This window comes from Phascolarctos cinereus, unplaced genomic scaffold, assembly GCF_003287225.1.
Source record: "Phascolarctos cinereus isolate Bilbo 61053 unplaced genomic scaffold, phaCin_HiC Scaffold_7;HRSCAF=346, whole genome shotgun sequence".
Lineage (NCBI taxonomy): Eukaryota > Metazoa > Chordata > Mammalia > Diprotodontia > Phascolarctidae > Phascolarctos > Phascolarctos cinereus.
The window spans coordinates 196,707,232-196,735,059 of record NW_027556180.1 but is presented as its reverse complement, the minus strand read 5'-3'; the positions used below and the strand labels follow the sequence as shown (position 1 = coordinate 196,735,059).

The 27,828-nt window shown below is 37.4% G+C and overlaps 1 protein-coding gene across 1 annotated transcript; it reads right to left on the bottom strand.

Moving 5' to 3' along the window:
• Nucleotides 1-3,216: 3,216 nt before the first annotated feature.
• CHMP2B (charged multivesicular body protein 2B) lies at nucleotides 3,217-23,366 on the bottom strand. The gene is made up of 6 exons (XM_020970705.2): nucleotides 23,283-23,366; nucleotides 13,995-14,086; nucleotides 9,946-10,140; nucleotides 7,673-7,775; nucleotides 6,049-6,155; nucleotides 3,217-5,039 (listed from the first exon to the last, which is right to left on the bottom strand). Exons 1-6 carry the CDS (start codon nucleotides 23,314-23,316, stop codon nucleotides 4,926-4,928), a joined length of 645 nt encoding a protein of 214 aa, XP_020826364.1. The 5' UTR covers nucleotides 23,317-23,366; the 3' UTR covers nucleotides 3,217-4,925.
• Nucleotides 23,367-27,828: the final 4,462 nt, after the last annotated feature.

The following is a 27,828-nucleotide window of genomic DNA, read 5'->3' as shown; positions in this document are numbered from 1 at the left end:
GTACAACGAGAGCTTAACAATATATTTGAGAGTCTTCCTGAAGAGAAGAAAGCTAGAAGGTTGAGGAGGAAGCAGCTACTTGTCTTTGAAGGAATCCTGTAGAAACACAGCTATCAGCTGAGATATCATTGAATAAGGGATAAAAGAAGACAAGAAAGGTAAGAGGAATTGTTGATTCCCTCCTCAGGGTACTGAGACAGCTATTTGTTGAACAAACAACTTAAAGGTCTATTGTTTTTCCAGATTACATACTCAAGATATGACAGCGATTTCCCAAAACTTACCAAAATGGATGATGCCTGTTGAGTATATGAGTACATATTATAAAATCCTGGGTAAGAAAGACTGAAGACTCCAGGGGCACAGGTTGCATTTCCTCATGTTGCCCAGTTGGAGCAAGGATTTTGAAGAGAAAAACTGATTTGAGAAGTCAATAGCTGGTTAAGAAGGTAGTGAATTAGATTTGCAGGGGTAAAGGGTGAGGGGAAGAACAGAGAATGAGCATTTTATTAAGAACCTAGTGTGTGCTAAGCACTGTGCTATATGCTTTACAAATACTGCCTTATCAGATTTGAACTTCTCCAATGCAGCTTCAAATAAGAGTTTCCTGGACAGAGATGGTGTACATCTAACAAAAACTGCTAAGAATGTACTTGATGGGTGTCTTGCAAATCTAGTTACAAAGACTTTAAACTAAAAGAGGGTGAGGAAGGGTATATGTATATCTCCCAAACTAGATTACATAGAAAGCAACTACATTGAAGGAAGAGCAGTAGTTCAGACACCCCAAACTTTTATACACAAATTTCTAAAATTCAGGTAACAAGCAAGAGGCCCCAATATAAGGCGGCAAATTTGACCTTTATGAGTGTCATTGAAATTAATGGAATGAAACATGACTAGACAATAGCTGTAGATAGGTAAATTTTTTTTCAGAAGAAACAGGATGGATAAAATGATAGACAGGATAACATCATATATCAAGTACGTCGATGTCAGGAAATCCAAGAGCCAGAGGTAATACACATAATAGAATATTTGGGTGAAGGTCAATAGGAGAAATGTGATTCTGTCATTAGAGTCATTGAGGTGATACGATGGACAGAGTTTAGACTCGGAGTCAGGAAAACCTGAATTTAAACTTTACTTCAAAAACTTACCAGAGCCTGATTGAATCACTTAACCTCTTCTGGTGCTAATTTTCCTTATCTGCAAAATGTGGGTGATGATGATGATAATAAAAGCACTTACCTCCCTGGGCTTATGTGGAGATAAAATATTTGCTTTAAAAATCTTTGGAATGCTATATAAATGCTAGCTATTATTATTACTAGACCACCTGGACAAAGACAGATAAAGAGCTTGGGAAATATCACAAGCCTGGCACAGTAGTGATGAGAGATTTCAATTACCCAGAAACCCTCTAGCATTCTACCAAAAGCAGGGCACCTGAGAACTTCTTGACTTAACTTAGTATTAACTTTGTACTTCAAAAGGTTGAGGAACCAAAAAGAGGAAATTATATTCTGGACCTGATTTTGAGCAACAAAGAAAGAATTAGTTGTTTGGATAGAAAGAATGGAATCCTCTGAGGGAAATGATCATTCCTACCAAGAATTTATGAGAGAGAGATAATCTGGCCATAATCTGATAAGACCCTAGATTTTGGGAAAGGTTTTGAAAGGTTCAGAGGAAGGAAATGGAGAATGTTTAGCAGGAGACATCATCCCAGAAGGGCTATTTAAAACTCCCAATAATGAAGGAAATAATACCAGTGGAGAGGGAAAATAGGATTTGTCTAAACAGACCAGCATGGATGCACCAGGAACTCACAACCCAACTTAAAATTTTAATTAGAAATGAACAGAGGATGAAAGCAAAACCAAATGACAAGATGAATTTAAGAACAAGAACAGAAAAGTATGAATCTTACCTACCTATGGTCCTATAAAATAACACTGGGGTGCTGGAGCACTGAAGGAGCTAAGGGTGAAGAGAGGAGCAAAGGAGAAAAAAAAAGGATTTTTTAAAAATGCTATATTCAAAGGAAAATGGTGGACTGAAGAAGAGATGAACCATTGCTTGAGGTGGATATGATAACTGATGAGAGAAGGTTGAACTACTCCCTTATTTTGTTTCCTGTTCTTAATAATGATTAATTGAAAACACCAACCATCCATTTAACAACAAATTCTAGGATTTTGCCAAGATTTAAAGTTAAATTCACTATGTAACATGTAGGTTCTATTATCTTTCCTTTTTTTAAAAATCAGGACAAGTTGCTCTTGTTCCTTAAGATCAGGATGTGTGAAAGAGTGGATAGATTGGAAATGTCACCACTGATGTTCACTTTATATCATTTGAGCCTCACAACAACCCTGTGAAGTAACTTCGGCATTTGGCTCTGAACAAGTTTTATAGATAATGAGTACCTTAAGTCTTTTCACTTCAAATTTGGAAGAGCTTTTGTTCCTACATAAAAGAACCTTAGTCAGCAGCTGAATCCACCCCTGTGATTTCTAAAACTCAGTCACAGAGGTTGCCTGGGGGCATTTAAAGATTATGTGATATAGGAGCAGCTAGGTGGCAGAGCACTAGCCCTGAAGTCAGGAGGACTTGAATTCAAATCTGGCCTCAGACCAAACACTTGACACTTACTAGCTGTGTGATGCCAGGCAAATCACTTAACCCCAATTGCCTAAAAAAAAAAAAATTACATAACTTGTCATGGCCACATAAGATATATTTATCAGAGGCCCTCTAAGGCTGGCTCTCTATTTTTTGTGCTGTGCACATATGTGCTCTCTCTACACTTTTATATTTATACGTACATACACATATATATGTACATTTACATATAGAAACAAAAACAAATGTCTGACTATCCACTACACACTTGGAGCTCCCTCTCCACATGCACACGCCCACACATATAAAATATGTGTATATATGCACATGTGTGTGCGTGTGTGTGTGCATGCACACACACGTATACACATATATACAGCTTTATAACCGGAAAGACAACTCCAACTAGATTTAAGTCTGGGCCCTGATATATACTGGTTGTGTAACCCTGTATAAGTCACCTAGTTTTTCAAATCCTAATAGTAACTGCAACTCATCCTTTTCTCTAAAAATAAAGATCATCAGGCAACAATTCTATGATTGGCAGACACCAAACATTTACTGTAAAATGTAAAGGAAAAAAAGACATTCAGGAATAAAACCTTTATTGGATTTTTTAAAACAAAATAATTTATAAAAATGAAAAGTCCCCAAAAAATAAATGAAAAAGAAGTAAACACAGTTAGCACTATTATTTACACTCAAGAGCACCAAAGAGTTTCAGGTTTTTTTCCTTCTTTCCCCTTTTTTTTTTGTAATCCAGTAATCTCCAACTAGGTTTTTAATGTTCAGAGAAGCTATGTGAACTAAAGAATTCCCATTATCAAATCTTAAATCAAAGTGCAATTTTTTATTTATATAGCTGTAGAGTCCAGTTTCCCCTTCTTGCCTATCAATTCTTACGGGGTATTTGTTCCCTCTTCTTTTGGTTTTGTTCAGGGTTTAATTCATCACTATAATGGTAAACAACGCCCACCATCCTCAATTTTCCAGATGACATTACTCCAGTCTCTCCTAGTCTATAGTGACATACTCTTAGGGAAAAAGTATTAAATATGTTTTCTACCATGAAGTTATTTTAAAGAATGATACTAAATGAACACAAGCACTTGGAACCTATTTCTGTTCAATTTTTCCAATATATGTACACATTAAATACTACAGCATTTCTACCTTAAAAAAATACAGCATAGTTTATTCATACACTTTTTTTAGGCAGCATTTTTCTGACAAGTCTATTTACAAAAACTTCAATTAGTTTTGCTTTAAAATTGCAATGTTTAACATTATCCTCTTAGTAGTAGTGCTTAACACAGGACACAATGACATCTGGAAAGCAGCTTCAGTCTAAGGATGAATTCACCTCATAAGAATGTGGAAGGACAAGTAGGGTTTATACAGAGAAAGGCACAATAGTTCTTTCAAGGACCAACAAATTGTTACATTATCATTGTAACAAAAAAAAATCAGTGCCCTTCACTGCTAATTTTGTAGAATTTTATAGCTGGAAGAGATCTTTTGAAGATCATCTTGTAAAGACCCTCTCATTTTACAGCTCGAAGAAACTGAGGTACTGAGAGAGAGCAGGTGCCTTTTCCAAGGCTACACAACTGGGTAGAGATAGGTCTAGAACTAAGGTCTCCTGACTACCAGTTCTGTGTACTAACTGGTCAGTAAAGTGACAGGTCCCATATAAGAAACCTGAAGAATTCTCAAACTAGATCTCAAATAAAGTTTTAAATGGATAATTCAAGTTCATCACTACTAATTTAAAGATCTGCACAATATTTTTGTGCTGCAAGTATTTAAGGCATGTGCCAAGCATGTTTTTAAAAGTTATGAACTTTACATATTGAAAGAGGGCTTTCCTTTCAAATCATTTTAAATGTAATTTGATAACTGCAGTTCTTGTGGCCAAAATACAAGTAGCAGTTGCAGGTCTCATGTCATTTGAATCTACTGCAATTCTTTGTGTTGATGCTAACTGCCATTTCTCTACACAGGGAGAAAGGATTTAGAATGCCAAGTGTGATCTGGCACTAACCTAACAGAATCTTAGAATAGTATACCATGCAGGAAAGAGGTTTAGACAATCATTCAAAGTATTTGGTAATTAAGATTCAAAATGTTTTCTCTTTTTGTAAATCATTCTTTGGCAAAAAGATTTAAAACAAGGTGTGGACTGAAACTTCATTGACTGTCTTTTTTGCAAAATAAATAAGTTTTGTAAAAGGAATCTACAGTGGAAGTTTTATACTGATTGTAAATCATTAATACATATCATAAATAAATTTCAGCTAATCTACTCCCAAAGCTTTAAGTTGCCGTTCAATCTCTTCATCAGAGATTGTAGATGCTTTTGATGTAGATGCAGATGGTAAGCCTCGGGCAGCTGATGGTGCTTTGGCCATCTATTTAAACCAAAAGAGAAAGAAGAAAAATGACTATTATTAAAAATTTGACTGACACCTAAAACAATATAAAGAGTTAAGAAGTGTATGCTGATATATGCTGAGAGACAAATTTCCAGATAGGAAAAATCAATTTATTAATTAGGCTGGCCAAAAATCAATAAATTGAGGTCAAGGATTTCTCAGTGATGAAAGACAGACAAGCAAAAGGCAACCCTGATTGGCAGACATTTAATGAGGAGGTGGGCTAAGAGTTTTCAATTCCTCCTGATTACTTCCTTGGGGGGGTATGGGGCAGCTGAAGAACGAGGCCTGCTCATGAGATTCATTAGCCTCCAGCAATCTGGGCAAGGAAAACTACACTCTATTCTAGTTCAGTTTCTCCTTTGTGAGGCAGGCTGCCTCAATTTTGATTAGAAATTAAGTATACAAGAGTCATTTCTAAACCGCATGAACTTAGCTTTTGTTTATGGGATAAATAGAGAGACCCAGACCAGGCCCTGGGAGCTGGAATGTTATCACATTACTTAGCCAGTGCTGGAAAGGGTTCTTCTATGTGAGCTAAAGTAAAAAGTGGGGACTTTAAAGAGAGAAGGGAACATTACAAATTAATAGCATTAAAATTAATTTTCCTCAGAAGGTTCATGTTATTTTTTGAGGTAACTGCAAAATTACCTATAAGGAACACAGAATTAAAAATGACATAAATCACAGAAATTTGATGGTAACATTTCCAGATAATATTAAGGGCAGCAGGTAGTACAGTGGATAGAATGCTAGGCCTGGAGTTGGGAAGACTTCTTTATAAATTTAAATCTGGCCTCAGACATTTACTACCTGTGTGACCCTGGAGGCAAGTCACTTAACCACGTTTGCCTCAGTTTCCTCATCTGTAAAATGAGCTGGAGAACGAAATGGCAAGCTACTCCAATGTCTTTGCCAAGGCCCCCAAATGGGGCCACAAAGAGTCAGATATGACCGAAAAATGACTGAACAACAATGTCCATACCTTTCCAGAGATTTCAATTCCAATTTCATCAAGCACCTGGTTCACAATATCCTGGCTTTCTTCTTCATCATCAGATCCATCAAAAATATCATCCAGTGTATCATTGACTTAGAAAAGGGGGGAAAAGTTGTTATTCCGAAAAGCTAAGTATACATATCAAATTACATTTAGAAGATAATCCAGTCCTAGAAATCCAAGTGAACTGTTAAGCTCTGAACCCAAATCCAAAAGCCAGTGTAAATGTATTTTCAAAGGACTAAATTCAGAATAGTTGGTGTCTCTTCCTAAGTTCTTTCTTTCCCCTACTTTCAATGCCCTTAAATATATGGCAATTATCTTTCTTAAGCTTATGGTTTCAAAGTGACATTATTCTAAAAAATAATCAGTTACTTGGGGGAAAATATAGTAAGAGTAAAAAAAAAGTTCTGGAAAATTTGGAGATAATTCAATCCAACCTCCCTAAATATCCTTTTTATGAATGAAAATGTAAATTATCTCACTTTGTGATCTGTTCTAATAATTATTAGAAATAGTTTTCTGACCTTAGTAAAATGGTTATGAAGTTTATTATTAACATGCAAATTTAGCCAAGGTCATATAAAATTTATTTTCTATTTGGAACTCAGAATTACAATAACTGCAATGATAATTAACAGAGACGCAAAAAAAGGTTTCAGGAATGCTTCCTTGTTGAGCCAAGTCTTAAATTAGTTCTAAGAAATTTCAAATCTTTTTAAAGATCTTGTTTTACAATATCCGGACAAAAGGATAGTGTATGGGTTAAAACTAACTTTGCTGCTGATAAATCTGACTTATACTCTAATTTCTTTTATATGAATATGGGAATACAAATAATAACTCACAAGGCTGTTGAGAGAATTGAATGTATGAATGAATACTCATGTATTTTTCAAAGGGATTTACAAATTAATAAAAATGTATTAAGGCAGCCTTTTTGGTGAGGATGACAGAGCAAAGATACTTTCATAAAAATGAAATTAACAAGAGTGGTTATGAATTTTAAATAAATCAAGAGTTTTATATGATTCCTTTCATTAGAGCTTAATGGAAAATTAATTCCTCTGATAAGGCCTGCTCACACCTGTGCCATCACTGAAAACTACATAAACATATTAGCTATCCTGATCATTAAATAAATAGACAATTCTGTAGTAATTAAAAATTCGCTAACCGAGTTTCACATGATGGGTAAAAATCAAATTACAATACACAAAGACGTTAAAGTGAGGCCTATACAAGGAACCTTGGATACTTAGACACAGAACATTAGAAGAATGGGTGACTTAATAGTCCTGATAATTAAACAGTTTTAGCAGTTCAGTTTAGTGAAATTAAACTAAGACTAGACATACACAGTACAAGAATATGGAATAACATCTTTTAATACTGTTATTAAACTTCTGCGGATCTGTGAGTTTCACACATTGCCAACTTGTATAAAGTCAGAAGAAAATCTAGAGCTAGGTAACCATTTTTCATCAATATTCAGTTATGAGTAGAATTTTTGGTTTTATTAAAGGTATTTGAGGTTGTTTAAAAGCTTAGAAAACTGACAATTGAAACCTGTAAATATCACTAACACTATAAATTATATTAAACTTACTCATTTCTTCAGTCATTTCCATTTTCATGTTTTCCTTCTGGAAATTCTGCATTGTTTGTAATGTCTTTTGTGGATCCATCTTCTTGTTAACTGCCTGCATTGTCTTTCAACATGAGATAGAATGCATGTTATTTGCATAATTATGAAAATTCTACATGAAAATTAGGCCAAAGAAAGTACAGTAAACTGCCACTTGCTATGAAGATAAATTCATACAACCTTCCAAAACAGCACACCAGGGTTTTTAAGAATGCTAACAAAATGAAAGACTTCAATATGGAAACCATCTGTTTAGCAACTACTTTAAGGAGATCAGAATGTGAGCATTCTCACCCGAATGGCAGTCAAAGGCATACTGGCAAACAGGGGAATGCATCTAACCCTGATAATTCTGACCTATTAAAGTGAGTCAAAGCTGAATTTTTTTAGAAATAAGATTTACATTCTTAGGCCTAATATGCAGATATTAAGTCTGGGAAATTTTAGGTCAGTTGAAATGTCAATGTGTTAGATTTCTTTAAAATTCAATCTACGTTATGTATGTTAGACACAGACACAGACACACACAAATCTTGCTTCAATTTAGCAAATATTTAATATGTGTTTACTACATGGAACTGGAAACGAGTACCATGCAGTTCACATACTATCTTCTACACTTGGGTCTTAAGCCTTGAATAGACTGAGAAGTGATACACATGCTATTTTTCTAAAGATTTACAATTAAAATTCCAAGAAAAATTTGCATGGCAAGACCTTCCTGAGGACAAATTTTGAATTTTTCTTTTACAGGCTATCAGTGCCAGAGAAAAAGAAGGAAAACCAGCTTTGTTTCTCTTCATTTCAATTGTCTGTCTTGTCATATATGTATAACATTTTTTCTCATTTATTCTGGTTAACCACCAAAAGGACAAAGACCTTACAGACCTTTTCACTAATTCTCTTAAAATGTGTATATATGTTGTGGCTAAATTATGTAAAATGTCCACCAAACAGTAATTAGGAATTAAGAAAATTTTGTGGTCTTTCTCCTTTCTCAATTAATAGATGTTCGATCAATTAATATGAAAATATTGAGTCTACCAAGGTGTTACATCTACTTATGTTCAAAAACCAAAAATTCTTCATTTCAATGTCTTAATCAAAATGTTACACTTGAATGCCCTTCTACTGTTTCCCACTAGTATAAATCCTCCCCATTGCTCCAGACTCAGATTCTCTATGAAGGTTTCCATTCCACATATACAGCATTTACTGTCTGTATCAATCATTGGCACATCATATACTGTCTAGTTATTCATAATTTCCTCCATGTTCTAACTCCCCAAATGGACTGCAAACACATCAAGAACAAGAAATTTAGCTTGTATTTTTTTCTGTCTCCTACAGAACAAAGGCTCGGTAAATGGTAGTAATTTAACAAGCATTAAATGACTGAAAGACTAATAGTGCTTTAAGATGAAGCACTTAATGAAGATACCTGATAGTTAGGCAAACAATACACAAATGAACACAAGTACTGCAATCTATTCAAAAGCTGAGAGGGCATCCCTAAAGACATTACTTCAGATAGTCTTATTTATAGAAAAATTTGTCAGGAGAGTAATTAATAAAAGGAAATCAAAATTTCTGCTCACAATTCATCGAAATAACATCAATCATTTCCTGTTAAATTCGTAAAAGAACACCAGCTTTTTAAAGTTAATTATGTATGTGACAGATGCCTACTCTGATAATTTCAGGGTTCAGTGATTTCAGAACTGTGGGTAATCTTTCCACCACGGCAGACCACAACTTATATAGAGAACTTGGCCAATGGTCTTTGAGAGCTTCTGTGTCCAAACCTCATTCTGCCACAAAGTCAGATTATCAGCCTCTTTGAACTTAACTAGGTTGATCATTAGACAAGAGATAGGCAGTATATCATCAGGCTCATATTCAAAACATTTCTAGTTTGGGAGGACCTGCCAGAGGGTTCTATTTTGAAGGCAAAGCCTTCAAAAACCCAGAATCACACTTCCACACCACAATGAGGCAGCAGAAGGAAGGTATCTAATTTCGAGAAAATGGAAATACTTTGAATCTAAACTAAAATGTGACATTAAAGCAATGCTAAGTATTTAAACTTCTGAATGTGTGTAACAAAAAAAGATCTGGAAATAATAATTTACTCTATTATGAATAATTTTACTAACACATATTCATGCTTAACAGACATTTTATATTGATTATATACAGAACTTAAGAACATCCATCTGAAAAGACAAACTTACTTTTGCAGTAGTTGACATGGCTCCAGCCATCTTCATCTGGGAGTTCATTACTTTAGTTTGTGTAGACATGGAAGTGACTTTTGAACTTACAGCAAAAGTTCTAGTTTTCTGTTTCCTCAGTTGTACAAGCTGTTTAGCTAAAACCCTGCAGGCTTCTTTGTTACCAATCTTGGCCATTTTCTTAATTTCTAATTCCTACATTTTATGGGAAAGAAAAAAGGAGATAGTTTTCATATAGTATGCATGGAGAATTTATTTACATACAACATGCCCACTTTCAATATAACAGAATGGAGCAAGTTTTCAAAGCTTTGGAAGAATATCATTAGTCTCATTCTATTACTTTATATGAAAGAACAAAAATGCTCGTTTTCACAAAGGCAAGCAGAGGAGTTCTTCAGAGCAACACTTGTACAGATTCATCCCTGTGCATACAATCCAGCAGGAGCAATTAGTCTGAGATGCGGCAGAACTAGTGATTGCATGACATTCTAAGTGTATTTTCCTATATGGGATCAGAATTAGAAAGTGGGAGAGAGAAAAAAGAGTTAATTTCTAGTATTACTGCTATAAGAATAAAGAAACTCCTTACCTCTACAAGATATTCACTTTTTCCCCTAAGACCCAGTCACTAATCCAGGACCAAAGACTTTCCTGGGCCCCCTCCTCTCCCTTGGGGAGATAAGCTATGCACATGATGAAGTGAGCCTTTGGGGAGGGCTGACTTAGCTGAAGACTGGAGGGTGAGTTGTTGCTGCTGCTTGTCTGTCCTCTAGAAGAGGACCAGAACTTCAGGAAGGTGATGTCATGACTTGCAAGTGAATTGGATTTAAGTGAGGCAGGGCTGTATAAAGTTACCAGCCTCACTCTCTCCTCCAGAGCCATGTGGCAAGATACAGATCATGACTACTGGAGATGGTCCTGGGTGCAGGTATCACCCTTCCATAATAAGTCAGACTCCAGGACTCCAATGACTTTCTTTGGCATGTCATTCTACCACTGTTAATGAAAAGAGCATGATAATATACTTTCCTGACTCACAATTCCTGGGATTCTGAGTTGAAAGCTGTCTTTCCAAGTCACCACTCCACATTCTCTCATATACATTTATGCCATCTTGGGGTAGGAGGAGGGGGGAGATGGGGTATAAATTTGGAATTCAAAAACTTGTGGGAGTGAATGTTGAAAGCTGAAAATAACTAAATTTATATTACAAAAAAAAATTGGCAAAAACAAAGAATCAAATTGCTCATCAGGCTTTCTTTTGAATATACACAATTTATTATCGCCCAAATTATCACCCAAATATGTTTTTAGGACAAGATTCTATGAGCTAAGCAAATTTTTTTTCTGCTGAGTAGTTGAAAAGTCTAAATGTTTTTCATTAATTTGACCTTATTAACTAAACAGTAAACTATGTAAGCTTATCTAGAAACTCACTTATCTTTCCAGTCGCAAGGGACAGTACTCCCCTTCCAAGAAGAACAATCTAGACGAACTAGCCTTAGCTCCTCACACAAAATACTCTTATCTCCTCTCTCCATGCTTTTTAACTGGCTGTCCCTCTGCCTAGAACACAAGCCCTCCTCATCTCCACCTCATAGAGTATCTTTCTTCAAGTAGGAAACCTTTCATGATTCCAGTGGCTAGTGTCCTCCCTTACTTATCTAAGTTGCATCGAACTACTTTGTACTTAATATCTTAATATTTATTCTGCTTATATTTACATATGTCTTTGTTGTCCCCAGTAAGACTATTACTCCCTTGTGAGTAGAAATTGTTTGATTCTTTGTATTTAGCACAGCAGGCACTTAAATCCTCACTGACTGACTGCAAGGTACTCTTACAGGTGTAGAGAGAAAACAAAACAAACAAAACAAAACATGGCATTTAGGGAGAGATGATTAACAGAAGAATCAGGAAAAGACTTCTAATAGTAGTTGGCTTGTGAGATAAACCTTGAAAGCTAGGAATTCTAAGGGGCATATGTAACACAGGAGTACATTCCAGTCACAGGGCACAGTTTGAGCAAAGGCATAGAAATGAAAAACGGAACATCATATTTAGGGACCAGCAAGAAGACTAGAACAGTGACTATATGAATGGTAGTAATGTGCAACAAGCCTAGAAAGGTAGGCAGGAGCCACACTATGAAGGAATTTAAATGTGAAGATGGAAAGTTTATATTTTATCAGCGTCAATAAGAGTTGATAAACATTTTTAAGTAGACGAGTCATATGGTTAGACCTGTGTCTTAATAAGATTATTTTGCAGTTGGGTGGAGGATAGACTGGAAGATAAAAAGACTGCAAGACAGGAGACTGCAACAACAGTCCACATAAGAGATAATGATGGCCTGAACTAGGTAGGATAGTGGTCACATAAATGGAGAAAAGGTAATGGATAGAGACAGAATACAATAATGACCTCTGTTTGTTTGAGAAGTCTACAGAACCATTTACATGGAAATGACCAACAGGCAATTGCTGATTTAAGGACTGAAATTTAGGTGAGGGATGAAGGTTGGATATATAGATCTGAAGGTCATCTAAACAGCAATGATAACCCAACCTATAGCAACTGATGAAGTCAGCAAGAGACAGAAGATAGAAAGAGAAAAGAGAGCCCAGGAGGGGATTTTGGGATACATCCTTGGTTGGCAGGCAGGAATAGCCTCAGCAGAGGACACTGAGAAGCAGCAATAAAGAGAACCAGGAGAGAATATTTACATGAAAATTCAGGGTTATGGTTTGGTAAGGCATTAAAGTCGAGAACAATGTACAACTGATTTGAAAGCTGAGGATAAAGTACAAGTGAACTGGTTAACAACAGAGTTGAAATCGTGAAGGGAAGAAAATAAGGCTAAAACTAAGGTGCTGACTTGGGAGAACAACGAGGGGTAGAACAACTAGAGGTCCTAGTGAAGATTAAGAGGAGGGTTAAGCAAGGTTAGGCAGATAATGACAGAAGGCTAGAAGGTTAAGGTCACATAAAGAAATTTTAGAATTCTTGATTAAGGAGTTAGGTCATTTAGAGCTGAGAATGAGATTAAGGGAAGTATCAAACCTATATGACTAAGAGTAAAGATACAGATAATGGGGGATTAAGAAGGTGGAAAAGCTGAGAGTGCTTGGTGGGATGTCAACATGTATATGGAGCCACCAAATACAAGGGCAGAGGTTGGAGAGACAGGAAGACTTTGAGCCAGGTACTGAATTCCTTGAAAAAGGAGAAGGAATGATCTTCTGCTACCAGTACTGATATAGGCTGACTCGTCTGGACAGAACCTCAAAGGAGGGGTAGCTGAGTGATGCTGGGAAAACAGAGTCTGGAAGTGGCTATGAGGGGTAAAGAGTATGTCCTTGTCCAGGGTATTAGGGTCCATGAGAAGGGGTGATATTCAGGATTGTAGAAGTTGTCTAGAGATGCATTGTCTTCTTGGGTGGGTGGGGGGATCTAAAGGGGGAACTGGAATTCCATGAGTGCAAGAAGACAGAAGTAATATAAGAAGAAAAGATCTGTGATGAAGAGAAATTTGTTAATAAAAGGGGCTCCAGAAAGCATAACTGAAGGGGGGAAAGAGACAGACAAGGATTTGGGAAGCTTTTACTCTGTGCAGGCACAGCAAAGACTTTCAATCACAGACCAGTAACTCCACGGTCCTGTGAGACAGATGTAGGAGACTGACTTTTTCTCCTTTACCTAAGAGAATGGATGGTTTCTCTGTAAGAAAGTTCATTATATTCTAGAGTCTCAAATATAAGTTCATTATATTCTAAATCAGAGAGTCTCAAAGATAGGAATGTGTTTGATATTCCATATGTAGAACCAGAATCTTAATGAAAAGTTAAGAGGGGGTGGTGGGGAATTGGAAGTAGAAGGGAAAGGAGAAAATAAACAAGAAAACAATCAGGAAGGCCTTGATATGACTAAGAAATGATGCTCCATCACTTGCCACCTGCCACCCCCTCGTACTAGTAGCTAATTATCCCAATGCTAATTTCCAAATTTGTCTGAAAAGTTAAACTGAAATTTAATGTTCTACTTACCAGCTGTTTTTCCTGTTTTTCCAGTGCTGCTCGATCTCTCATTATAGCCCTCTGTGTACCTCGTAACTCTCGATTCTGCTCCTTTATTACATCTAAGAGAACAACAAAAGAAAAAAATTCCCAAATTTATGGATTGCAAAGTCTTCTTCAATATTATTGAAAATATTGAGCCCAAAGATACTAATAAAAAACTGCATTTTATTAGATGTATACATTTTCTCTCTCTTGTTGTCCTTATAATAATAAAACTGGGCAGGCTTCAAACCTGAACTCTAAATGTAAAAGAAATAAAGAAAAAAAGAAGACTGAAAATATATAACAGAAGTTTACAAAGTTTTATTTTAATAGGCTTAAACATAAATTTACATATTTCAACACAAAATTATACCTGGTTTCCTTGTGTATAAGTATAAAAACATTTTGTTCACTCTTCAAAAAAACCAAACCAAAACCAAAACAAACCCAAATATCGTTTAAGTCTGAATTTATGCCATTCTTTAATACATAGGTCAAAAATTCAGAAGGCTTTACCACAGGTGGAGCACAAATAGTCCCTATGAGCATCTGGGAGGGAGATACCTAAATTTGCACATCTCATGTTTCTTTTGAGTAACTGAAATCCAGGTTTGCTCATGGAGCAGAGCACCTACCAAAGAATGGCATAAATTCACACCTTAGAGTGCCCTTGTATTCCTTCTTCTGACCACCATGAGAGTGCCTGCCTTGTGTGAGTTCTCCATAAAACAATCTTTTAGGCAAGCAAAGATTTGACATTCAAGCACCATGGCCAGCCCATAGGAGCTGCACTCTCTTCAGTTTAGCTTGAGAAAGGATCTCAGTGTCTGGTACCTTATCTTGCCAGGTGATCTTCAGAATTTTTCTAAGATAATTTAAATGAAGTGGTTCAGTTTTCTGGCATGGTCCTGATAGGCTCTAGGTTTCACAGGTATACAACAATGAGGTCGGCATAAAATGATTCTGTAGACCTTCAGTTTGCTAGGCATCCTAATAATACCTCTTCTCCCACACATTTTTCTGGGAGTCTATCAAATGCTGAGCTAGTTCTGGAAATGAGTGTCAACCTCATTATCCCTGGTAACTATACTACAACTATATTGTAAATGAACTTATCCACAACATTCAAGATTTCTCCATTTGTTTTAACTGACAGTTCCACATATAGATAGTGCAGTGCTGGCTGGTGGAAAACATGTTTTCTTAGTTTTAATTGTTAGGCCAAAATTAGCACAAGTGGCAGAGAATCGATCCATATTTTGTTGCATTCCAGCCTCAGAGGCTTCAGTGATACACAATCATCGATGAACAAAGAGTAGCACACTAACTCTCCCTTCACTTTAGTGTTGCCTTGTAGCCTTTTATTAATTCTTCAATAGATAAATTAATGTATATACTTTACATTTAGTTCATATAAATTCATGTAATTTATATAAGTTGAATTAATTCCCCAATAGATAGCATAACTCCATCCTTTCTTAATCTCCCAATGCTAGTGATAGTGAACAACTCCAATCTCTAATTCCAAAGAAACTTCACTCCTCAACCCAAGCTGTCACCTCTACACCACTCTTGTAAACCTCAACCCAACATCCCCAATGTCCTACTACTCCAGATCTTTTCAATCCTTTGGTTGTGAACTTTAGAATACCTACTCTATAATCAACAAGTTCCTTTTATTTCAGACATCTCCCTCTTTGCTTTTACCATCTTCTGCCACTGAGATTTAGCTTTCCCCCATCTCCAGTGACACTGAATTCCTGGCTAACCTTCCAAGTTCTAGTTGCAACTGCTTTCTTACCTACCTCACTTTCCCCTTACCTTGTTAGCTGTGGCAATCTGTACACTCTTTGCTCCTCATGACTACAAGGTGCTATCTACTGCTATCATTTAGCAAATGTTCCCTCCAAATTTATTACTCAAATCAGTTCCTGGAGTCCATTATCTATTGACCCACAGAACATTCTCCTTCTTTCTCACTAAGTTCAATGCCTGGCTCCCACTCTTGTTCTCCACCCCAATTACTCTCTTCATACTAAAATACTGCAATATACGTCCTGATGTTCCCTCCAATGTTCCCATTGCTGAGTCTACTCAGCTCACATGACCTACTCCTCTATTCTACTTCAACAACTCACCACGATAGTCTTATGCTTGATCCTACCACCCCCAAAGAATTCTACTTTACATGCAAGAACTCTTAAAATTCCTTTATCAGATTATAATATTTTACTATCTCTCTCTGCGCCTTATTACCATTAAACCTATTCTTCATACAGTTAGCTCGAATTCCTTACCATGTCCCCAGGCAATTACCACAGTTCTGGCTAACCTTTCCTCCCTTCTCAATCTCACCCCCTTGGTGAATTTGTTCAAATCTACATTATACTCTCCTATCAAATTCCTTACCCCCTATTCCTTTTGCTGATCACAACTGGTTAAACATCAAGCTCAGGTTCCTCCCATGGATGCAGAACAACTCACAAAAATCTGATGACTGGGTCCATTATAAATTTATGTTGTCTAATCTCAACTAGGCCCTCCCCACAGAAAAGCAATCCTAATACTCATTTCTAATCAGTTTTCTATTCCATTTAATAAAGTATATGTCCAAATTTTCTCCCTTTTGGCCTCTAACAGCACTTCTCATCCTGTCTAATGAAGAGTGCCTCATATTCCACTAAAAAAAAATGCTCCCATTCAACCAAAACTCCATTTTCATCCCTTCTCATCTCACATTCCTTTGGCATCATTCCCTACTATCTCCTCCATTCCAGGCTCTGATGAAAAGGTGGCCAGTTCTCTTTACCAAGACCAACCCCTGAATATGTAGCTTTGTTTCCAACTCCTCCATTATTCTCTAACTTATTTTCCCTCACAATCATCCTCATTCTTTCTCTGATCTTCAACCTCCCTATCTACTGGTTTCTTTTTTGATGTCTACTGTATAAACAAAGCCCAAGTATCTCCCATCCTTTAAAAAAAACCCATTAGATTAACCATTCTCATTAGCTACCATCCTACAAATCTTGACTTGCTAGCTAAACTCTTTTTGAAAAAGCCATTTTTCAGACTGAAAGACATTCCTTACCTCTTCTAAATCTCTTCTAAATCCTTTGCAACCTGCCTTCTTACCTCAGCATTCAATTTAAACTACTTCCTTCAAAATCCTTAATTATCAAATGTGATGGCCTTTTCTAAGTCCTTAATGTTAACCCCCTCACAGCATTTAATACTGATAAGTTCCTTGTCCTTCTACATACTCTTCTGAATTTCTGTGATAATGCTATTTTCTGATTTTCCACCCATACCTACCTGTCGGACTTCTCCAGAGTCTCCTTTGCTGGATTTCCATACAAGTCACGTTCACTAACTGTGGGTGTCCTCATAGGCTCCGCAAGGGCTCTGTATTGGGTCCTCTTTTCTATATCTCTGCAACTCCCATTCTATGCAGGTGACTGTCAAACTTTATATAGACTTAGGGTCTCTTCTGACCTCCACTTCTGCATCATCGACTGCTTATTGGATATTTCAAACTGGATGTCTGGAAGTTATCTAAAACTTGACAAGTCCAGAACAGAACTCATTATTCTACCCAACCCCCTTCAAAAGTCACCTCTCTTCTAAACTTCCCCATTACCGTCAAGAGCACTGCCATCCTTTTGGTCAACAGGTTCACAATTTTGGTAGCATCCTCAGCTCTTCACTTTTGCTCACCTCACATTATCTAATCAGTTGTCAAACCTTGTCATCTTTTTCTCTCCATTACCTCTTAAATATGTCCCCTTCTTACCACTCACACAGTCATCACCCTAGTACTGGCCTTATCAATTCTTGGCTGGACTATTACAATAAACTTCTAATTGTTCTTACTGTCTCTAGTCTCTCTGTATTCCAATCCTAACCATATGACACTCTCTCCACCTTCACTCAAAAAATTCCAGTGGCTCCCTGTCATCGCTAGGATCAAATATAAACTCCTTGCTGGGCATTTAAAAGCCCATCATAACTTGGCCCTTCCCATCTTTTTAGTATTCTTCCATATTACTTCCCCCCAAGTATTCTATGGTTGAGTCTTCCTGGCTTACTTGACGTCCATTTCCTGTGACAGTGCCGTAACACTGGCTGTCTATCATGCCTGGAATGTTCTCCTGCCTCACCTCATCTCTCAGGTATCTGGACATCCTTCAAAACTCAGTTCAAATACCACCTTCTACAAGAAGACTTTTCCAGTCATTCCTGGTTGTGTTTTCCCCTCAGAGATTACCTTTCAACTACTCTACATGAATCATATATATATTCCCATTTATGTACATGCTGATTCCCTCAATAAAATGTTAAGTTCCTTGAGGGCAAAAGCCTTTTATTTTTTTTTGTATTCTAGTTTTTAGTATAGTGCCTAGAACATAGTAAATCCTTAATACTTGCAAATAGTTGATGCATCAAATTCTTGCAGAATTGGAGAATTCCTACCCTAGAAGCATAATTTTGAAAATTAGACACAATAGAGATTTTCTTCTTTTTTTGTTTAGAGAATAACGGATTGATTCCAGGTGAGTAATATTGAAGAATCACAAAGGTGGAGAACAAAGACAGAGAGAAAACTGAAAATCATGCCATTTGAGATCAGCTGAAGAAAAGTCACCCAAAACTACCTCATATGCAAACCATAACAGATATCTCCAAATGAAATCACAGGTATTATGTTTTCCTGTCTCTAATCTCTCCTCACCAATTCACCCTACAAATTGCTGCTTAAATAATGGACTTTAATGACTGATCTAACAAGTGACTTCCCTACTCAACCAGTGGATTCATACTGCTTGAAGCTTAAAATATAAACTACTCAGTTCAGTTTTTAAGGCTTCACACAACCTGACCCCAATCTATCTTTCCAACCAAGCGTTTTCACCCTCTCACACTCAGCAATCTAGTCAAACTAGTTTTCTCTGTGCTACTCACATATCACTCATCTCTAGACTCTAGGGCTTTATGCTGACAACACCTCATCCCTGAAATTCCCTCTTTACGTCAGCTTCAGTCTCTCTGTTCTTTTAAGGAACCATCTTCTGTATGATAACTTTTCTGACTTGCTGAAGAATGGAAGAATGGATTTTAAATTTAAAAGAGTATTGGCAGCTTAGAGTGGGTAATTTCCACTGCTCATCTAGTTGGTTGTCAAGTACTGTCTTTGAGTAGTAAAAATGGGAGACTTGGGTCTGCTCTGGCTAAGGAACTGTATTAAGTAAATCTTTATAAAAGCTATTGCCATAAGTAGTATATTTGTTGGGGCACTTTTTGGATTGGAGTTACTTATTATTTCTTTCCTCCTTCCTCCAGTTATGTGAATGCTGTGATGATTTTATTTTGACCCTTTAAAAATGTTTTGTTCTATACAATATTTTAAGAAGTTACTAGTATAACAATATATACATACACATACACACATATATTCTTTGTATGTATTTTTATTTGTTGTTGAGTCATTTTTCTGTCATGTCTGACTTCTTGACCCCATATTTGTATTTATGAAGTTCATTTTTATGCTGTACTTATTTTAATATGCACTTGCTGAGTCCCCCATTAGAATGTAAACTCTTTGCACTTGTATCTCGTCGTAAACAATGCCTGGCAGATAGTAGGTGCTTTATTAAGTAACTGTTGATTTATGTATGAGTAGCAGCATTGTACAGAGGATAAAAAGTTGGCCATGGAACCAGCAAGACCTGGATTCGAACTCTAGCCCCACACACTACAGCACTATGACTCTGGGCTCTAGACAACTTTTTTTTTCTTTTCTGAGAGGCAACTGGGGTTAAGTGACTTGCCTGGCGTCACATGGCTAGTAAGTGCCAAGTGTTTGGTCTGAGATGATATTTGAACTCACGTCTTTCTGACTCCAAGGATGGAACTCTATCCACTGCGCCACCTAGCTGCCCCTGGACAACTTCCTAAGACTACAAATTGCAAGGATGTTCTGGATTTTCCTACTACCACTGAAATCACCGGGTCAGTTCCAGTTCTTTGTAGGAATAAACACTCAATGGTGATGAGAATGGTGTACCAAAGATAAACAGTACTTCCAGATCCTAAGACACATAGGTAGCTATATAAAAATGTTCCCGTAATTTGTCAATTATGTCAGTATGACAAATGCTAATGGCATCTTGAGTTACAGGTTCATACTCAGCTACAGAAATAGGTCATCATTAGTTCACTGAAGGAAAAGAAAGACGTGTCTATAACAAATCCCTTCTCTCCCTACCCCACAAAGTCTATTTATTTCCAAATTTAAAAACAAAACAAAAACAGTATTTGGTATTGTGCTATTCTCATTAACTGAGTGATGGTTTATTCATTTTAATATTAATAATGAACTAAACACAAATTATAATCATAGAAAATGCTATAATTTTGTTTAATTTGCAATGACAGTATTCGTCAATGATCTATTATATAACATATCAACTGAAAGAAAAAAAAGATTCAAATTCTTTCTAGACACGTAAACCATATCACCTTATGCCTCTCCAGATTTCATTACAGCTGAAATAGGTGAAAAGAAAGCATGCGACAAAGGGCTCTTATGATCAATAATCACTGAGTCAAAGGATTTATCTAGGAGAAATGCATAAAGCAGCATTAAAAAGCATAATATATAGCCTCATTATTGCTTAGCCAGAATACTTCTGTCATCTCTCTGGGAAAGGAAAAAAAAACCCAACTTACTTTAAATAAAACCAGGAAGAAAAACATTAAAAAAGCAATATATCAAATAATGAAAGAAAAAAGGATGGTGGTTCACAGTTTGATATAACTTGAGGTGATTATTCAGGAAACCATGTTGTAACTATCCTAGTAGTTATTTGAAATAAGTAAATATGTTGAGGTAGATGATTTTTAAACTTAAAATGCTAGTCTAACCACAAGTTTTAAATTTATTAACATATAGGAACGAAACAGCACCGCACAAACATCACTAAGACCTTTTCATCAACAGATATTAGAATAAACAGTATTTGCTAAAGAATAATGAATTCAGTGACAATGGAATATATGATTCCTCAGTGCACAACCTGATTGTCAATTGGCTATCCTCACTGGGTATTCCCCCTTTTTCTTGAGGAGACTCCCTATAAGCTATCAAAAGAGCTGTGCAGCTTGGCAATGCAGATAATAAATTGATATTTAAGTACCCTTAAATAATTAATATACAAAAACTGTGTTAAAATGTCCTACTGCTTATAAGAGTATATAACCTATTAAGGTCATAACCATACAGGTAATAAACATGATGGATACTATCTGCTGAAAATATTAAAAATTTTACTCATTGCTTATCTTTTTTTATCTTTATTGTATATAAACTCTTAAATATCCATAACCTAAACAAATCAGAAACCTTAAATATATTTTTTCTTACAGTACTGCACAGTAACTGATGTCCAGAATTACAGGCATTCACTAAAAGATTTTGAAGTGCCTTATTAGAGGAAGATTACACTAAAATCAATAGTTTTAACACAGGATAATTAATGTATTCTAATTTTTTAAAGCTGACAGCTCCTACCAAATGTACATTTCAGTTAACCAAAAAGTAGTAAAGAAATCATTCTGAATTTATGGTTAAGAAATAACCATATAGCTTAGGGGTGAGAAATCATGATTCTGCTAGCATCTGAACAAACAAAACAAGAAGATACATTACCATACGAGAATAGAAGAATTATTTCCTGGTCTGGACAGAACATTCTGTTTGCACCAACCACTGTCTAAATACCATTGCTTCTTTTGTAGTAAAGCTGATTAGACACCTTACAAAGAAATGATTCTACTACAACAGCATGTAAAAGAATAAACTTATTACATATTTCAAAATGTTCTTATAGTTCTGGCATAATACCAGGAGGGCAGTTATCTATAAAAAGCTTTTTAAACAAGGTAATTTCTTAAATGGAAGGATTAAGAAAATATTTTCCACGAAGCCTCAAAAATGTATTTAAGAACATGATAATACCTTAAAAACACTATGTTTTACAATTTGTGCATCCCCTACATCAAGGAGGTCTTTGCAAGTAACAGGAGCTGAATAATTGTTAAATTTCACAGAGTTAAACAGGTAACTATCAGTTTTTCTCCCAGACTTAAAGGTTAAAAAAAAATGTTTAACAATTTAAAATTGGTTTGTTGTTAACAATCAATTAAAATTCAAGCGGTGATAACGAATATTACATGAAATACATATATAGGCAAGAATAAGTAGACAAAGTGTACATATTTGTTCGGTTTTTCCTATGTTAACCACTTGAAATATTACTTTTTTTTTCAAACCTCTTTAAAACTTTCAAGGAAGCATGACTAGGAATGTTCTTTCTTCTTTTTCTGTCATTAGCAAATGGTAATAAAGCCATAATCAAATTTATTTTGATACCTCTTACAAATATGGGAGGATATAATAAAGCGGACAAAGCTATTACTTTGAGGGGACCCAAATTTTAAGAATCAACTAAGTAACTCAGACTGCTCTTCCACAAACATTTATTTGAGCCCCTACTTCAAGAGTGGTGCAATGAAAAAAGCACACTCTGTACTCCTTCACCTCTCTTACTTCCTGTACTGATTTCCTGAAGCAGTTCAGCCCAAAGGTCAGGAGAAAACAGACCCAACACAAATGCACAAATAAGTAGAATTCACATACCATACGGTACGTATTCAAAATACATAACAATAATATATGTGTGTGTATACACACATACACGATCATTTATTAAGTGCCTACTATGTGCAAGCACTGTACACGGAAGACATACATAGCGATATACTGATATATGTAATTATATACATATAAATTCGGACTTGACCAACGTATGAATTTCTTTTCCTTGAGCAGGCTTATCTATTACAAGAGTTTTTTTTTCCTTTTTTTTTTTTCCAGTGGGGGAGGAGGTAGAGGAAGAGAAAGTTAAACGTTTATTTTTTTTTAATTAAGTGAAATCACAAAATCTAGAGTGATAGAAATGTCAGCAAACTGAGGGGCTCAGTCCCTCCTCTACGGACACCCACAGACCCAGGGGTGGCTATCATCAAGTGCGAGGCTGCCCAGGACGACCCCGGGCAGAGGTGGGGAGTCACTTGTGGCAGCCCTAGTCCCGCCTCCAGCCGCAGGAGCAGGAAGTGCCGGCTGCCCCCCACCCGTCCACTCCCCCGGGGGCAGCCGGGATACAGGCAGGCCTAGAGCTGCCCTCGCACCCAGCCCCGCGCCCCTAAACTTACCATCCACCGTCTTCTTCTTGAAAAGACAGGCCATGATCACAGACCCCCGCTCCTGCGCGGCGGGCTGGGCGAGGGCAGAAGAGAAGCCTTGGGGAACCTCGGTAAGGAATGGACCGGCGGCGCGGGGAGAGGAGTCACGGCTCCCTCGGACTGCCAGGGGTGTGGTGCGGGGTCTGCGCCGATGGGCCAGCCGCGCTTTCCTGCCAGGGAGCTCAGGTGACCGGGAAAGAAGCAAACAGACTTTTTTTTGAAGAAGTCTGGCTCCCCCGCCCCGGCGCCTGCGCGTTCAAGCTGCGGAGCCTGCGCAGGGGAGAGGCTGATGTTGAAGCCGCCCGGGCACTGCCCTTCCTTCTTCCAGTCCCGCCCCTCCTTTCCCCAGCGCCGCCGCGACCTCGGGACTGCGCAGAGCCTGTGGGCTTGGCTGGATGGCACTGCGGGGAGCCTCGGATGCCGGGGAGGCTGGGCAGGGAAGAGAGGGCGCTGGGGCTGTGAGCGCGCTGCCGGTGTCCGCCTGTGCTGGCTCCTGGTGTGCTGAGACCCTCGTGAAGCTAGAAACGTGTTTCATGCCGTGCTCGGGAAGCCGGGGGGGGGGGGGGCCTGGAATCCCCCTCTCTCCCTGGGGTCAGGCAGTCCTACATTCTCATATTCTCTCTGTCTGTCACACACGCACACACACGCAGCCTTGTCTCTTCTAGGTGAAAGGGCCACGGGAACTTGCTCCCAGGTAACTTAAAGAACGAAGAGGAAGCCTGGGAGAGCTGTTATTCTTGTATCCCAGAGCACCTCCATTTTGATGTGTTTGTGTGACCCAGATTGCTTTTTTTTAAAACCCTGCCTTCTGTTAAAGACACATTTAAACCCCTACTTCAGGAGTGGCACATTGCGGGGGGTCGGGGGGGCGGGAAGGAAGGGGGGAGGAGCAAAGACTGTGGAATCAGAGGTTCAAATCCTACCTCTGCTACTTAGTCTGTTAACCTGGGAAAGTCATTAATCCCTTCGGGCCTTGGTTGCCAGATGTGTAATGGGGGAGGTGTTAAATTCAACATCAAGTTCTTTCCTTTGCTAAATGAGAGATTACTTTTAAAGCACTTTGGAACCCTTTAAGCACTGTATAAATGCCTGCTTAAAACAACAACAACAAAAAACGAAAACACCATTATTTTAGGTAATGTTTTAAAGTGCTTATGATGTGCCAGGCACGTCGAAATGCGTCATAATAATACATGAATAATAAAGGCTGATTTTTATATTTTGCTTAAAATATATTATTTCGTGATCCTAAAAACAACCCTATGAGATAGTCGCTATTATGGTCCCCTGCTGACTGCTGAAGAAACAGAGACATTTCTTCTTTTGGGGGAGCTCACTGGAGAGTACTATAAATCTGGAGGACTGTATGGTTCCCTAGTGGTAGATAGAAGCGTTACAGGAGAGGCAAAGAGTTATTTTGACTGCTTTTGTGCTCAACTGTGTTTTCTCTCTGATGAAAATAAATCATCTCTTGCATTTGAGGAAAAAAAAGAAAAACAGAGACATTATTAAGTGACTTACCCCAGGGTCACACAGACAAATGTCTGAGGCAAGACTGGAACCCAGGTCTTCCTGGCACTGATTCTAGCACTCTAGTCACTACAACATGCCACCTTGAAATCTCTGAATGACTTAATTTTGTAATAAGAAAAATGTGACGTTTACTTTGAGTGAACTTTAACTTATTGGTATGCTACTCCACGCTGACCACTTATCCACTGCATGGGTAACCTGTTAAAGAGAAAAGAAAGTTTTTATATCATAGAAAGGCAGAAAAATAATACATCATTTAAAAATCTTTATCAATATAAAAGGGAAACCATTGGATCACATATTTACATTTTAACCATTTTATTAATGTTGGTTTCTTACTTATAATCATTCTTGTTTGAAAAAATTTTGAAAATGTTAGCTCTAATATCTCAGATAATTTCACCCATGGATATGTGAGTACTGATGTGAAAGGCACTCCATTTGTGGTGTCAGTAACATCAGGTACCTCTGGATTTATAAATCATGTCTCACAGGGTTTTTTTAAGCATTTGAGAGAAATTGAATTTCCCTACCCTACTTTTTTCTTTTGTCCTAATAAGACAGGAAAGGCTAGATAATATGGCCCACAGGGCCTCCCATAATACTACTACCACTGAGAATTGTCAATCAATCTGTTCACGGAAAAGTTTCTTATGATGACTTATAGCAGAATATAATGTGTAATGACTTTTCTTTCATGTTCTAACTCTCTGTGTGTGTGTGTGTGTGTGTGTGTGTGTGTGTGTGTGTGTGTGTGTAGTGGGGCTATGTGACAGGGAAAAATACAGGACTAGGGTTAGCTTACTGTGCATGAGCAGAGATAGCACAATTGTCTTCAGAGGAGTAAGAGTCAAGAAGCTATTGCATGTGTACTCATCCCAGCTGTAGTCACTTGTTTTATGGCTTCTATAGACACCCCCCACTGATTCTAATGTATTGGTTGGGAAGGTGCCAATACACTCAGTGGCAACCAGATGTAAGACCCACACAAAGTACACACAGCAGGAGCAAAAAGCAAAGCTCCATCATTCCCAATAAGTTGTTAAATTAAAAGTATGGAGTCTATTTAAGTCCAAAACCTTAATAAGTATAAGATTTCCAAGGCTGAAATTCATATAGACTCAAGTATATGTGGGTTTTGGGAAACCAAGGTGTCATAAAGTAGACTATAATGTTGATTTACTTGTGAGCAGTTTTGCTATATGCAAACTTACAGAGGTATACTAATCTTTAGAAATAAAAGAAAATTGAATGCTTCTAATATAAAGAAATTACTGAGGCTGTATTCTATACCTAGTGTAAAATGTGGTTCTGCATTTTAAAAAACATGTTCATGTGAGGAAATCTAGGAACTCTACCAGGTATGGAAGTATGGTAGAGAGCTTTTTAGTGAAGAGGATAGAGATAGACACAAACAATATTTACCATAGGAATATGACAAACCACCCTAAGCCTATCAACTATAGACCAGTGAGCTTTAGTTTTGATTTATAGCAGAATTCTACAATATATTATATATGAGAGCAATGGGATAGTTGTAATGACTTCAATAGCTTCTTTGTTTAGTAGGGTGGTTGTTGTTGTTTTTGTGTTTGTTCTTCCATTCTTGAAGAGGACCAAATGAAGTAATACAGAGGGAGAAGAGAAGAGGGCCCAGGACAGAACCCTGTGACACACCTACAGTTAGAGGATGTGACCTAGATAAGGATCCGGCAAAAGAGACTGAGACGATGTGGTCTGATAGGTGGAAGAAGCAGTAGAGGATGATATGCTGAAAAACTAGAGAGAATATGAAAGAGAAGGAAATCAGCAGTGTCAAAGTCTGCAGAAAGGTCCAGAAAAATGAGGATTAAGAAAAAGTCATTGGAGTTGGCTATCAAGAGATCATTGGTAACTTGAAGAGAGTAGTTTTGGTGGGATGTTGAGGTTGGAAGATTGAGTTTAAGGGGTTTAGAAGAGACTGAGATGGGAGCAGCTAGGTGGCACAGCGGATAGAGCACTGGCCCTGAAGTCAGGAGGACCTGAGTTCAAATTCGGCATCAGACCAAGCACTTGACACTTGTGTGACCCTGGGCAAGTCACTTAACCCCAATTGCCTAAAAAACAAAAAAGAAAAAAGAGACTGAGATGAGAGAAAGTGGAGGCTGCTGTTGTGGACAGTCATATCAGCTAGGTACCAATTCCCCATGAGTCTCCCCTCCCTGTACCTCTTCCACTAATATAAATCAGCACCAGTCCCTAGGTTCAGATCCCCATTTCCCTTCCTCTAATGTGTGGACGTGCTAGACACAGATAAGAACCCTGTAAAACCCTAGCAGAATTTCACTGATTTGGGGAGAGAGGCCACATTAAAGTGCTGAATTCCATTCAGACCCCATTAGATTGCCCTGTGTCCAACCTCTTTGATCACCCCCCCCTTGTTTGTGAATATTTCCACTCAGTAAAGCTATCTTGTTTTACTGTCTTGTTATAAGCTCCATGTTTCCTTACACTGGATTTTTGATATTCCCAGCCTTCCTAAGTCTGCATTAAGACAGCAGTAAACATCTAGGAAAGGATGTATTAATTACAAGGAAATATAAATGAAGTCGTTCAATGGATACAGCACTAGGCTTGAAATCAGGAAGACTCAACCTTCATAAGTTCAAATCCCACCTCAGACACTTACTAGTTCTATGAGCCTGGGTAAGTCACTTAATTTTGTTGGCCTCAGTTTCCTCATTTATAAAATGAACTGGAGAAGGAAATGGTAAACCACTCTAGCATCTCTGCCAGAATTAGAAGCATTCACTAAAAGACTCTGAAGTGCCATATTAGAGGAAGATTACAATAAAACCAATAGTTTTAACATCAAGGATAATTAATGTATTCTAATCCCCAAATTCTAATGATTCAAAAAGGGGTTATGAAGAGTCAGACATGACTAAAATGATTAAACAACAACAAAAATTATCAAGAACATGCCAACTCACTAAGCATTTTT

Excerpts from the sequence above, each read along its gene's own strand:
- CHMP2B (XM_020970705.2), bottom strand. The coding sequence starts at position 23,316 with ATGGCCTGTCTTTTCAAGAAGAAGACGGTGGATG. Across the intron at positions 14,087-23,282 it reads CAAGAAGAAGACGGTGGATG|ATGTAATAAAGGAGCAGAAT; the intron begins GTAAGTTTAGGG and ends TTGTTCTCTTAG. Across the intron at positions 5,040-6,048 it reads GAATTGAAATCTCTGGAAAG|ATGGCCAAAGCACCATCAGC; the intron begins GTATGGACATTG and ends TGGTTTAAATAG.